Here is a 12,959-nt window from a genome sequence, read left to right as displayed (position 1 = left end):
AAATGACAGTAAGGCTCATGTTTTGAAATTCATGATTGACCTTTATCCTGTCTCTCATACCCACCTCTCTACCCACCAACTCCCAGGTTCACAGAGAAGGGGAATCTTGAAGTCTTGCTTTTCACCATCCAGAGTAAGATGAGAGCCAATAACCAGAAGGTTTATACGCCTCGAGAGGGGAGACTCATCTCTGACATTAACAAGGTGAGACAGTGGCATGTGTCCTAACACTCCACTGAGCAAAGTTTGAGGACTTCCTCCAAAACAAGCAGCTCTTCTTCCAATGGAAGAGCCACTTAGGCTGGAGGAAGGCTCCTTTGGCTGAAGGGATTTCCTCCAGCCTGAGGTTGGATACATGCTGCTGTGTCGTCTGTGTTTGAGAACTACGGAGGATGGAAGCGTTTCATCTGCAGAGCTGGGGAAAGCTCTTAAGACTCAGCTGCACAAGCAAGGTAAAACCAAAAAAGCAACAGGAGCAACCCTCAAGGGAGTACCAAAACAAGCCATGTATATGAGGGCAACACACGGAAAAAATAGTATAAAGTGTTATTGAAAAAGTAACAACAAATGTAGAGTCAATTAAAGTGCAACATGCTACAGTACCATAGTAATACAATCAGAACAGGCAGCGGCGAGCAATACAACCAACCAAGGTAGTGGAGTACAAGGTGAGTGCTACATATAAAGTCATAACATTGTTTTCATATTAAAGGTACTTTAATATGACCCGCTGGGGTCTTGTGCCCCCAGGCTTTCTTCCTGGCACCTGTAAAAAAGAACACAAGTACCTTTAATATGAAAACAATGTTATGACTTTATATGTAGCACTCACCTTGTACGCCATTACCTTGGTTGGTTGTATTGGTCGCCGCTGCCTGTTCTGATTGTATTACTATGGTACTGTAGCATGTTGCACTTTAATTGACTCTACATTTGTTGTTACTTTTTCAATAACACTTTATACTATTTTTTCCCTGTGTTGCCCTCATATACATGGCTTGTTTTGGCACAAGCAAGGGAAGCAGTTGCTTGGTATGACAGTATCTTCAAGGATGTCAAATAAGTAGATTGCTGGGGTCTTCCATGGGGAGGTTCTGGTGTTTTTAATACAGCCACTTTGGTTGTAATTTCAAACATAAGCCCGACAAAAACTTACTGAATTTTGTTTTTTAAAATTCTTAAATGTTATATCCAAGTCCAGTGAAGCTTTGCATGTTCTAAGTGGAATCTGTCAGCTAATAGTGATGATAGTTTCAGGCAGGTAGCTGTGTTGGTCTGCAGTAGAACAGCAGCCACTAGACTCAAGTCCTGCTGTAATAGTGATCAGTGATCGATTTGGACAATTTCCTGGAATCACTTTAATTTAACCCAGTGTCATCCCAAATATTCATTTCTGAAACCAAGGCCTAGCTATGTAATAAAAAACTGGCAGTGCCTCTGAGCATGTGCAGAGTGTTTTCCGGCCCCCTTTCACTACTGAAAGCTACCATGTGTATCTTAGCATATGGTATCCAAGCAAGCTTGAACGCCCAGAAACTTTCCATTTAGAAATTCAAGCACTGGTGGTTTTTTTTAATGGAAATAGTTTATTTCCCCCATATCCACAGGCCTGGGAGCGTCTGGAAAAAGCAGAACATGAGCGAGAGTTGGCCTTGCGCAATGAACTGATTCGGCAGGAGAAACTGGAGCAGCTGGCAGCACGATTTGACCGGAAGGCAGCCATGCGCGAGACCTGGCTGAGCGAGAACCAGCGCCTGGTCTCCCAGGTCAGTTTGTGTCTGGACCTGGTGACCCATGGTCTGATGCAAAGTTTCTCAGATTACCAAAGAGAATTTGCATCAGGATATGAACAAGAGACACTTTGTGTGTGGCATGGGATTGGGAGGAAAGGATCCTGGATTAAACACTAGGAAATGCAGCTTCCTGTGCAGTTTGACTAAATGGCAACCCCAGTCCAGAGCTACAGGGAGGATAGTGGCCTTCTTCCTCTTTGGCGGTCCAGGAAAAAGGGGAAAAGGACACATCTGCCCTGTAGGGTTGCCAGTAGGCCTGGAGGAAAATGTCCTGCCCCGTTAATACAAGCTTAATGGGATTATGTTTGCCGGGTGATATTGTTTACCTTCATGCCATGAAAAGCTTCAGCTGCCCATTGCCACACATTAAGCCTCTGTTAATGGGACAGAATGTTTTTTTTTCCCCAGGCTTCTTGGTGATCCTAACTGCCCAGCATCAGCAGCTCATTCCTGCTGAACTGGACGCCTTGTTGTGGAAGGGAAGAACAGCACCTAAAGGCAGGCTTGTGCGGGGTAGAGAGGATGTTTGCACCGTTTTGTTCTTTTCTGGGGGGGGGGGGAGGAATGGGTATTCCTCTTTGTCTCTCTTCCTTCCTCCCTGACCCCAGTTCAGACATTCCACGGTTGCTCTTTACATGCGTGCAAGTTTATTTCTGCCAAGCCAGCAAAAAAAATTGTGAGTTGCAACCCCAGCTGTCCGTGTCAAGCCTGGTGGTGAAGTGGGTGACTCTCCGTTTCGTGGAGAATAATCTGGGACATCCCCCTGCTGTAGGATGTAGCCTGAGCTGCATTAGTTCTCCAAGGACAAACAAGAATTTAAGTTGCCCTTTAATAATGTGAGGGACGCCAATACCTCTGTTAATAAAGGTGGATGCACCCTTTATTGAAGGTGGAATGAGAGCAGAGTGCAAAAACCCCGCCACTCCCATTTCTGGAGGGAGGGAGGCTCATCCTGTTGCCAAACCTTTGCTTGTGATAATATTCAAAGTATTGTGTATTTCCTCAAAGCACCTCTTATGTCACTCCTGGTACCAGGGGGGAAAAACCCCCACACAGGATAGCCTCTGCATAATTGTGTGGTAATTATTTATAATCATAGCATTATGCTAAGTGTCAGAGTGCTTCATATGCATTAGCTGAGACCTAGCTATGCATTATACACACATGCTCATTATACACACATGCCCTGTTTGGTGAGAATCGTTGGAAGTAAGGAAATGATGGGAGAGGGAGAATTTTATCTCTTCCCTGGGTCTACTCTAAATGGTTTCCCGAAGTGATTGTCTCCCCTTCTCCCGGGGATTGAAGTGCATTTCCCTCCATGCATTTAAAACCCATGGGGAAGGGGAAACTGGGGAATGTTGTGAAGTGAGGAAAAAGTTAAAAACCCCTCCCCTATAACTTCTCTGTCCCTGATCAGTGTGCTATAGTAGAGAGTGTCAGAATAGGACTGAAAAGACCCAGGTTCTGATCCTGACTCTGCCATGAAAGTCAGCGGGTAACTTTGGAACCAATCATTCTCATCCAGCCTGGCCTCCCTTAAAGGGTTGATGTGAAGAGAAAGCGCTGGAAGCGAGAATCATGTATGCTGCCCTGAGCTCCTTAGAGGAATGTGCATAGATAGAAAGTAGATACGTTGTTCCCCATGAAAGCAGCTTTTCCTTATCTAAATGGCCTCCTGAGCTTCTGTCGTAGACATTTCCATGTATTGTGCAGTTTGTTGCTTCAGTCCACTTGTAAGCAGTCCTGCAGGAGAGACCTCTCTTATTTCCTGTTCTGCAGATGTAGGTGCTAAGAGAATGGCACTTAGATGAGCCAAGGAGTTGAAATTGGAACAAAAGACTGTCTGCCTTGCTCTCTTTGCTGCTTTTATAACACCAGTTCTAGCCTAGTGTGTGCCATAAAGGCACATACTGATGATGTCATTATCTGTATCCACTTCCTGAGCATGGCCAGCTTAGTAAAGCAAAGCAGTCACACAAGGCTCACAGAAACTTGAAAATATAACATTGCAGTTTCCCAGCCAACCTCTCTGCTGTCCATTGGAGTGGTATCATCTGATTGGAACACCCTTCTGTATCTTTCTCTGTAATTTTGCCCCCTCTGCTCCCAGGATAATTTTGGGTCGGATATTTCGGCAGTGGAGGCAGCAGTACGGAAGCACGAGGCTATTGAGACAGACATCGTAGCATACAGTGAGCGTGTGGCAGCTGTGAACGCTGTGGCAGCTGAACTGGAGGCAGAGGGTTACCACGACATCAAGCGGGTACTGGCCCGCAAGAACAACGTGGCAAGGCTCTGGGATTACCTGCGGGAGCTGGTGACTGCCCGCCGCGAACGCCTGCTCCTCCATTTTGAGCTGCAGAAGATGTTCGAGGACTTGGCTTACCTCATGGATTGGTTGGAAGAGATGAAGGTAAGTGGGCCAGGGGCAGGGCTGTGAACAAAAGATCGGGTGGGGGTGCTTGGGGTGGAGATGGACAGCATCCATACTAAATGCAGAAACTGCTAAAACAAACTTGAGTTGTGGGGTCTGATTCAACCAGGGATGCGTATTTGGAAGTAAATTGTCTTGGAGTATCCACGGAGCAGTGCACGATGAACACATGAACTGCCTTATATTGAGTCAGACCATCGGGGTATCGGTATTGCCTCCAGTGACTGCTCGCAGCTCTCCAGGGTCTCGGGTGGAGGTCTTTCACATCACCTCCTACCTGACTCCTTTTAACTGGAGATACCAGAGATTGAACCTGGACCTCATGCATACTGAGCAAATAGGATCTCACAGCCCTTTTTTCTCAAGACAACAAAGATTGTCCCTGGTGCCTGCTCCACTCTAAGACAGATTATTCCCAAGTGATCCTTATCTCTTCTGACTCAAGGGTGTGTCTGCATACATTCCTCAGTGCTGTAGGACAGCTTACTCCTGAGAGAACATTCTTAGACTGGAGTGGCATGTGATTCCCTCTCCCCTCCCCGCAGCTGATCTAGCACCCTGTTGGTTTTGTTCTGGGCCCTGGCCTAATATTGGGAAGGGTGTAAATTAGAGCCATTCAGAGCAATCTCCTTGTTTCATCTCTTTAAGTTCTGTATCACAGAGGCTTCTCTGACCAAGTAGATACCTTTGAAAGTTTGTGGGAGTTTGTTCCTGGTGGTTAGAAATGGAGCTCATGTCTACGTGAGTGCACAGTAAGGGAGGTTGTGAAAAGCTCCCCCTTTGCTGGCATGCCAAGAGGAGACATGAGCAGAGCTGCGTTTGCTAGAGGTGGAGTTGCTGAGCTCATCTCCAGCATGGTTGGGTCACTCTAGTACCATGTGGTCCCCAGCAGTTGGTGGTATAGCAGCTGGTTGGGGAAGGGGCAAGGTTCAAGTTTGGGCAAAAGAAATAAGGGGAGCTCTGTATTATCCTTTGAGCCCTCTTTTTGCCCTTTCTGCTGTGTTTGGGCTTGATTCTTATCTGCTACTGGGTTTCCTTTCAGGTCCGGCTTCAGTCTCAGGACTTTGGAAAACATCTGCTTGGGGTGGAGGACCTGCTGCAGATCCACTCTCTGGTGGAGGCTGACATCGCTGTCCAGGCTGAGAGGGTGAAAGCAATCAGTGTTGCTGCTCAGAGGTTTGCTACTCCTGGAGAAGGTAACAGCCTAGACTTGAGAAAGAAATGAGGTCTTCACTCCACAAGATAGAGGGTGGAAAGAGCTCAGTTGGAGACACCAGATTCTGAAATAGGTCCCCTTTGTTCCTCCACTGTTCGGCTCAGCCTTCTCTTCCCTGAGCTTTCCCTGAACCTAGGTGCTAGCAATTCAGCAGCTCCATGTAAGGTATTATTTTGCTAGATCAAATAATGTTCCTTGCAAGGCTACAGAATCACTAAAGTTTTGCAGAACCTGAAATGAAATCTCAGCCTGTGTGCAATTAAATGTAAACATTACTTAAACCAGGGTTACTAGATTCCCCAGTTCTGAGCAACCCTGGTTAAACAAAGCTTCTTAATAAAATTCTCATGTGCTTTTGATCTGCCATCTGAGTAGGAAATTCTTAGATTAAAAATTACACATGGGGTAGAATCAGATCTAGTGAGGCCTTATATCACAGCAATATGGTATTTTTAACTATTTTCACTTTTAGAGGGAAGTCACACCAAACTACGGTTTGGATTAGAAGCTATAGAGTGATGCTTGAATTGACAGACCATAGTTATGGCTCTTGCTATGTCTCCAGAAACTGCTTCACCTCAGAAGTGGGAGTGAATTTATCAAGCTATGCGCTGAGATAGTGAGAGGAAAAAGCAGATAAGCAGCTCTAAATCTTGGTTTGCCTGTTGCATTTTTAGGTTTGGATTCTTAATTATGGTTAGTGTGAAACAAAGTTTGGTGAGATGGCTTTAATTGGGCCCTTGAATGGAAAGCAAACAGCAAAAACAATAGACACCTTGGCTATCTCTATGTTGCTATGATCATGGGTCAACTAGTGGAGACAGAGGGTGGGTCATGGTCTGGAATGCAGCTTATATGTCTCTCTCTTGTGAATTTTTCAAAGTTTGACAGGTACAGGGACTATAACCTTGGTTTTATTGCCTTCAGGATACAAAGCTTGTGAGCCCCACTTAGTTCAGGATCGTGTGGTAACATTGGAACGGTGCTATCGGGAGCTGGTGGCACTGGCAGCACAGCGGCGTGCCAAATTGGAGGAGTCACGCCGCCTTTGGAAGTTCTTCTGGGACATGGGTGAGGAAGAGGCCTGGATCCGGGAGCAGAGCCAAATCCTTTCATCAGATGACTTTGGCAAGGACTTGACGAGTGCGCTACGCCTCACCAGCAAGCACAATGCCTTCCGTGACGAGATGAGTGGCCGTGCTGGCCCTCTGCAGCAGACTATCTCTGAAGGTCGCCAGCTGGTTGCTGAAGGCCACTTTGGGGCTGCAGAGGTGGCTGAGCGCATTCGGGAAATTGAAGAACAGTGGGAACAGCTGGAGGGATTGTCGAGTGAACGGGAGCGCCGTCTCCTCCAAGCCTCCAATCTCTACCAGTTTCAGGCGGATGCCAATGACATGGAGGCTTGGCTGCTGGATGCCCTCCGCTTGGTGTCCAGCTCAGAGGTCGGCCATGATGAATACTCAACCCAAAGCCTGGTGAAAAAGCACAAGGATGTGGAGGAGGAGATTCACAACCATCGGCCTGCCCTGGATGCGCTGCATGAGCAGGCCCGAAGCCTACCGCCTGCTTTTGCCCATTCACCTGAAGTGGATGGACGTCTGCCTGCCCTGGAACAACGTTATGAGGAGCTGGTCACATTGGCTGAACATCGTAAGCAAGCTCTGCAAGATGCCCTCAATCTCTACAAGATGTTCAGTGAGGCAGATGCTTGCGGGCTGTGGATTGGTGAAAGGGAGTACTGGATCGAAACAATGGATGTCCCAGAGAAGCTGGAGGACCTTGAAGTGGTTCAACAAAGGTGAGGGGCTTGAACCAACAAATACCCCTTCTGACCCCAAAGAAGAGGAAGCAGTGGGCCTTCAAATGAAGCATTTTTGCTCAGGTCATTGCTGCCAGTGAAATGAGAATGATACCATGTATATAATTTACGTTTGTTAGGTAAGAACTGCCTTTTTAGGTGTCCATCTAGCCCAGAGTTCTTTCTTTGAACGTGCCAACAAGAGTGATGGTAAACAAGGCAAATTCTAAGCTACGGATTATTAGGATAGTAATAGAAAATAAAACCGACGGCCATCATAATGCTTTTATATACATTCTATGGCACGCTTGATATTTGGAATACTATGTGCTGTTTTTTGCTCCATCTTGAAAAGGAGATCATGGTGCTGGAAAAGGTGCAGAAAAAGTTATCCCAAATCATCCGCACAAGTTTCAAATTCTGGACTTGATAAGAAAGTTTTCATGTAGTTTTTGAAATTGGCTTGGTCCACCTGTCAGAGGAGTATTCCACAGGGAAACGGACCCTGTTGAGCTCCAGGTACAGCTCAATCTGACTTTGGTAGTGGAAAGCTCTAAAACATGGCTTCAGTGGATTAATTTAGTGTGGAACTGGGTGTGTACATGCATGGAACCCTGAGGCACTCAGGCTAATTAGGACTTCAAAGGTTGAAACCTATTCCTCGAATCAGCCTAGAAACTGACCAGATGCTTTCCTTTACCAGTGTTGTAAGCTGTCTAGGAGACCCAGTCAGCAATCATCCAGTTTCCTTCTAGACTAGACAAATTGTAAGCACATGGCAGTAATCTAATTTGGATGTATGACTGTGTGTCTAGATTATGTAGTGTAACGACTTCTATCCTCCTCCGCAGAAATAGTAGGCTAGGGTACCATTTTTCTAAAAGAAAGCGTTCTTCATATTTCCTTCCTCAGTACAAGGGATTATGGAATATCCGCTGTGTTAATCCCCACATTAATGACCCAGTGAGCAGGCCTTTCCATTGGTGGGGTAAATGTGTTGCTGACACAGCATCCCTCTGACCTCACATTTGGTCTTTGCTGTTTCAGGTTTGAGACGCTGGAGCCAGAGATGAATAACCTGGCCTCTCGCATCGCAGCTGTGAATGAGATAGCCAGCTGTCTTTTGGGCACTGACCATAGGAACAAGGACAGTATCCAGGGCACCCAGGAGCAGCTCAATGCCAGGTAAGTACCAGCAGGAAGGAGGAGTGGGGACAGAGTGGGAGAAGTGGAAACCTTTTTTTAAGGGGGTCCAAAGGGAGATGAAAGCTTTCCTTAAGTATGCAAATTTCACATTAAAAAAAACCATGAAATTTATATAGAAAATGTATATGCCATCTCTCCAGACACCTGCTTAAGGTGGCTCACAAAGTAAAATAAAATCATGAACCGTATAAAAACTGTCAATCATGAACAGCCATAAAACCAATAATTTGGAACAAACCAGTGAGTAAAACAGCATAAAATAACGGCCTAAAAGGGGTATTCATAAAACAATACTCTGGCTGAAAGCAGACCATAAAAACAGCTAAAAATGATGGAGCCTCTTAGTTAAAAGCACGAGTAAAAAGAAATGTTTTGACACAGTAAAAGACAGTGAGAAGAAGCTCTGGGAAGACAAGGACATTCCAATGGCGAGGTGACTGTGGTGGCTCCAAAGGTCACATGTCAGGTGACCTTGGCCTGACATGTCAGGTGACCTGACTGTCGGCCATTTGGGCCCGTTTCGGCCTGGATTGGGGCCAAAACAGCCTGGATTGGGCTTCTGACGGGTGGTGGATCACTCTCCCGCTCAGCAGTGGCCCGATCCTGACCATTTTGGGCCCCTTTTTGGCCATTTTCAGCCCAATTTCGGGCCTGAATGGCCAGGATTGGGTCCAAAACAGCCAGGATAGGTGATGTCAGGGGGTGTGGCATATGCAAATCAGTTATGCTAATGACACACTTCTGGTGATGTCAAGGGGCATGGCACATGCTAATGAGTTATGCTTATGAGTTCCTCCAGCTCTTTTTCTACGAAATGACCCCTGGGTGGCTCTCACCTCTCTCTTACTCATAGGTGGCAGCTGTTCCAAACACTGGCCAGCCGCAAGAAAGAAGCATTAACCTCAGCGCTCAGCATCCAGAACTACTACCTGGAGTGCAATGAGATCAAGGCTTGGATGAGAGAGAAAACCAAGGTGATTGAATCCACCCAGGGCTTTGGCAATGATCTTGCCGGTGTCATGGCCCTGCAGCGCAAGCTGGCAGGCATGGAGCGGGACCTGGAGGCCATCCAGGGCAAAGTGCAGGACCTGCGAGAGGAGGCAACTCGTCTGGCAGACCAGCATCCAGAACAGGCCACCGCCATTTTGGACCGTTTATCAGAGGTTGATGGGACCTGGGATGAGCTGCGGGAGACCATGCGGCACCGTGAAGAGTCACTTGGAGAGGCCAGTAAGCTCCAAGCTTTCTTGCGTGACCTGGATGACTTCCAGGCATGGCTCTTGCGTACTCAGACAGCCATTGCCTCGGAAGACGTGCCAGCTACTCTGCCAGAGGCAGAACGCCTGTTGAGTCAGCATGAAACCATCCGCAATGAAGTGGATCACTACAGGGACGATTACCGGCGTCTGCGTGCCATCGGAGAGGAGGTGACACAAGGCCACACTGATGCGCAGCACATGTTCCTGCAGCAGCGCCTTCAGGCCCTTGATACTGGCTGGAATGAGCTTGGTCAAATGTGGGAGAACCGGCACCAGTTGCTCTCACGGGCCTATGGTTTCCAGATCTTCTTGAGGGACACCAAGCAGGTGGAAGGGGTGCTCAGCAACCAGGTAAGCAAAACAAATGCAGAAAGTCTGGAATACAAAATGCTTTAGTGCTTTTCTGTGGAGCAGAGAGAAAGCAGAATGGGGCTAAAAACCTTCATAGGATCTTGTGCTGAGGCTCCTGTTCGTTTGCTTCAGGACTCGGAAAGCACAAACAGTATACAGTTATTTAAAAATGGGAACATACATTCATTTAAAATATTTGTATCTCACCTTTCTACAATCTAGACTTCCCAGTGGCTCACAAAACCATAAAATCCAGTAACGGTAAATGTCCAATTCAAATCCTTAAAATGGTAGATCGCTTCGATCAGCGAATAAACATTTACTTGTGGTCCCCGGCCCTAAGGAAGCCTGCCTCGCTTCAACCAGGGCCAGGGCCTTTTCAGTCCTGGCCCCAGCCTGGTGGAACGCTCTGTCAATGGAAACCTGGGCCCAGCGGGACATACTATCGTTCCGCCGGGCCTGTAAGACAGAGCTGTTCCGCCAGGCATTCGGTGATTGAAGGGGGCGGTGCCATGTTGGCCTCCCACCTTTGGGGTGGGGGAGGGTTCTCCCCACCACTGCACTTTGTTAATTTGTTTTATTATTTGTATATTGATTTTAGTTCTTGTTTTTATCGATTTTAACTGTTCACCGCCCAGAGCCCCTGGGGATGGGCGGTACATAAATTGAAAAAATAAATAAAATAACATTCACTAAAAATATAACAGCAGGTTAACAGAAAACAGCAGAAGCAGCAGAACAATCCAGCCACTAAACAAATGCCATTCAAAGGATCTAAACATGTAATGCCAACTCCCCAATGTATCATCCTGGCAGCTGGTACATAGAAATTTGACAACTTTCCCCCTTATTCATTAATTTTAATTTTGCTCTGCTTGGCCAAATGCCTCTCAGTACAACTTACAAGAAATGATATCAGACACTGAATAGTTCCCAGCATGAGTAATATAAATCAGTCATGTGCTGGCCCTGTGTTCTTACAGATTTTATTGCTAAAATTTATTAAATTTATTATTCTGATGCCTTTTCGGGATGGATTCTTTGCAGGAATACGTGCTGACTCACACAAGCATGCCTAGCTCTCTCCAAGCTGCCGAGGCTGCCATTAAAAAACACGAGGATTTCATGACCACCATGGAGGCCAACGGTGAGAGGGTCAAGGGGTTGGTGGACTCGGGACGGAAGCTCATCGTGGAGGACAGCCTTCATGCTGACAAGGTTCAGGAAAAGGTCAATTCCATTGACAGCAGGTGAGTGAGATCACTGTGCAGGATAACTGAGAGAATCTGGCTTGGGTAATGGAGAGGCTGCAGTCCTTGTTGGAGGCCATTGTTAACATATCCTTGTGCACCGGGGGTTTTCCTGGGCCATTAAAGAAAGCCATGGTGAGACCTCTCTTAAAGAAGCCATCACTGGACTCTACCGACCTGGTCAATTACCGCCCGGTATCAAACCTCCCGTTTCTGGCAGTGGTGGAACAGTTATAGGGTTTCCTGAAGGACGTTTTGGCCCTAGACCAGTAATTCAAACAACCAAGGAAAAACAGTCACCTACAGGAAAAGTGTTTTTGCCATATATCAAAGGAATTACTGATCAGATGGGAAAGCTTATGGAAAAGCATAACCTTCAAGCAGTATTCAGACCCACCCGAAAAATACAACAGATGCTACGATCAGCAAAAGACAGCAGAGACCCCCTCACCTCTGCAGGAGTATACCGTATACCCTGCAGCTGTGGACAAGTTTACATCGGGACCACAAAGCGTAGCATCCAGACAAGAATAAAAGAACATGAAAGACACTGCAGACTTGGACAGCCTGAAAAATCAGCAGTGGCTGAACATAGCCTAACTCAAACAGGGCACAGTATCTTATTCCAGGACACCAAAATACTGGACAACACTTCCAACTACTTTGTCAGACTGCACAGGGAAGCCATTGAAATTCACAAGCATAAGCAAAACTTCAACAGGAAAGAAGAAACCTTAAGAATGAACAGAGCATGGGCTCCAGTTCTGAAAAACACCAGGCCAACAAAACACTCCACACCCGACAATAGTCCTGCAGAGAAGATTAGCACATCAAGCACCAATCCATATGCAAAAGAACCTCCTCAGGTTACAGTGAAGCCTCCCGCCATTAGCATTCCACACCCTGGGAAACTCTTACAGAATGACTCAGCTCAACCCCACCCCTCCTGAGTAGATACAAATGACCTACATCTTTTCCACACTGTGACACTGAGAGATCTCTGTCTTTTGGTGCTACACCTCTGAAGATGCCAGCCACAGCTGCTGGCGAAACGTCAGGAACTACAATGCCAAGACCACGGCAATACAGCCCGGAAAACCCCCAACAACCAACAATCATCTCGAGGTTGGACTACTGTAACTCGCTCTACGCGGGACTGCCCTTGAGCCTGACCCAGAGATTACAGCTGGTGCAAAATGCAGTGGCACGTGTTATTACGAGAACGCCAAGTAGAGCGCATATAACACTGATACTACTCTGCATTGGTTGCCAGTGGAGTATCAGATCAGATTCAAGGTTCTGGTATTGACCTATAAGGCCCTATGCGGACTGGGGCCAGCGTATCTGCGGGGCTGTCTCTCCCCATATATTCCCCAGAGGACTCTGATTGGGAGAAAAACAGCTATTAGTGGTCCCTGGTCCCAAGGTGGTCCACCTGGCCATGACGAGATCCAGGGCTTTCTCGGGACACCAAGCAGGTGGAAGGGGAAAGTTAGAGAATTCCAAGATATCCAGTAGAGCCATTAAGCTCCTTGCTTGCTTATCTACTAGGACTATCCCAGATCCCTTCTCTCGGTTTTTATCTTCAGTTTTTTAAGAAGGCCCTGTCTAGCCCTCTTACTTAAGGAGCTATAAACATGCAGACCTAG

At 46.8% G+C, this 12,959-nt stretch overlaps 1 protein-coding gene across 2 annotated transcripts in view; it reads left to right on the top strand.

Moving 5' to 3' along the window:
• SPTBN2 (spectrin beta, non-erythrocytic 2) overlaps window positions 1-12,959 on the top strand; it is an 81,933-nt gene that overhangs the window by 40,559 nt on the left and 28,415 nt on the right. For both annotated transcript variants that reach the window (XM_054990094.1, XM_054990084.1), the window contains 8 exons: window positions 87-204; window positions 1,608-1,766; window positions 3,907-4,209; window positions 5,273-5,426; window positions 6,374-7,244; window positions 8,292-8,429; window positions 9,304-10,060; window positions 11,108-11,310. In XM_054990094.1, coding sequence (XP_054846069.1) covers window positions 87-204; window positions 1,608-1,766; window positions 3,907-4,209; window positions 5,273-5,426; window positions 6,374-7,244; window positions 8,292-8,429; window positions 9,304-10,060; window positions 11,108-11,310 — 2,703 coding nt within the window. The remainder of the gene's footprint in view (window positions 1-86; window positions 205-1,607; window positions 1,767-3,906; window positions 4,210-5,272; window positions 5,427-6,373; window positions 7,245-8,291; window positions 8,430-9,303; window positions 10,061-11,107; window positions 11,311-12,959) is intronic.

The sequence above is a fragment of the Eublepharis macularius genome, chromosome 1 (assembly GCF_028583425.1).
Source record: "Eublepharis macularius isolate TG4126 chromosome 1, MPM_Emac_v1.0, whole genome shotgun sequence".
Classification (NCBI taxonomy): Eukaryota; Metazoa; Chordata; class Lepidosauria; order Squamata; family Eublepharidae; genus Eublepharis; species Eublepharis macularius.
The sequence above is the reverse complement of the archived record's forward strand: the minus strand, read 5'-3'. Positions and strand labels throughout refer to the sequence as shown.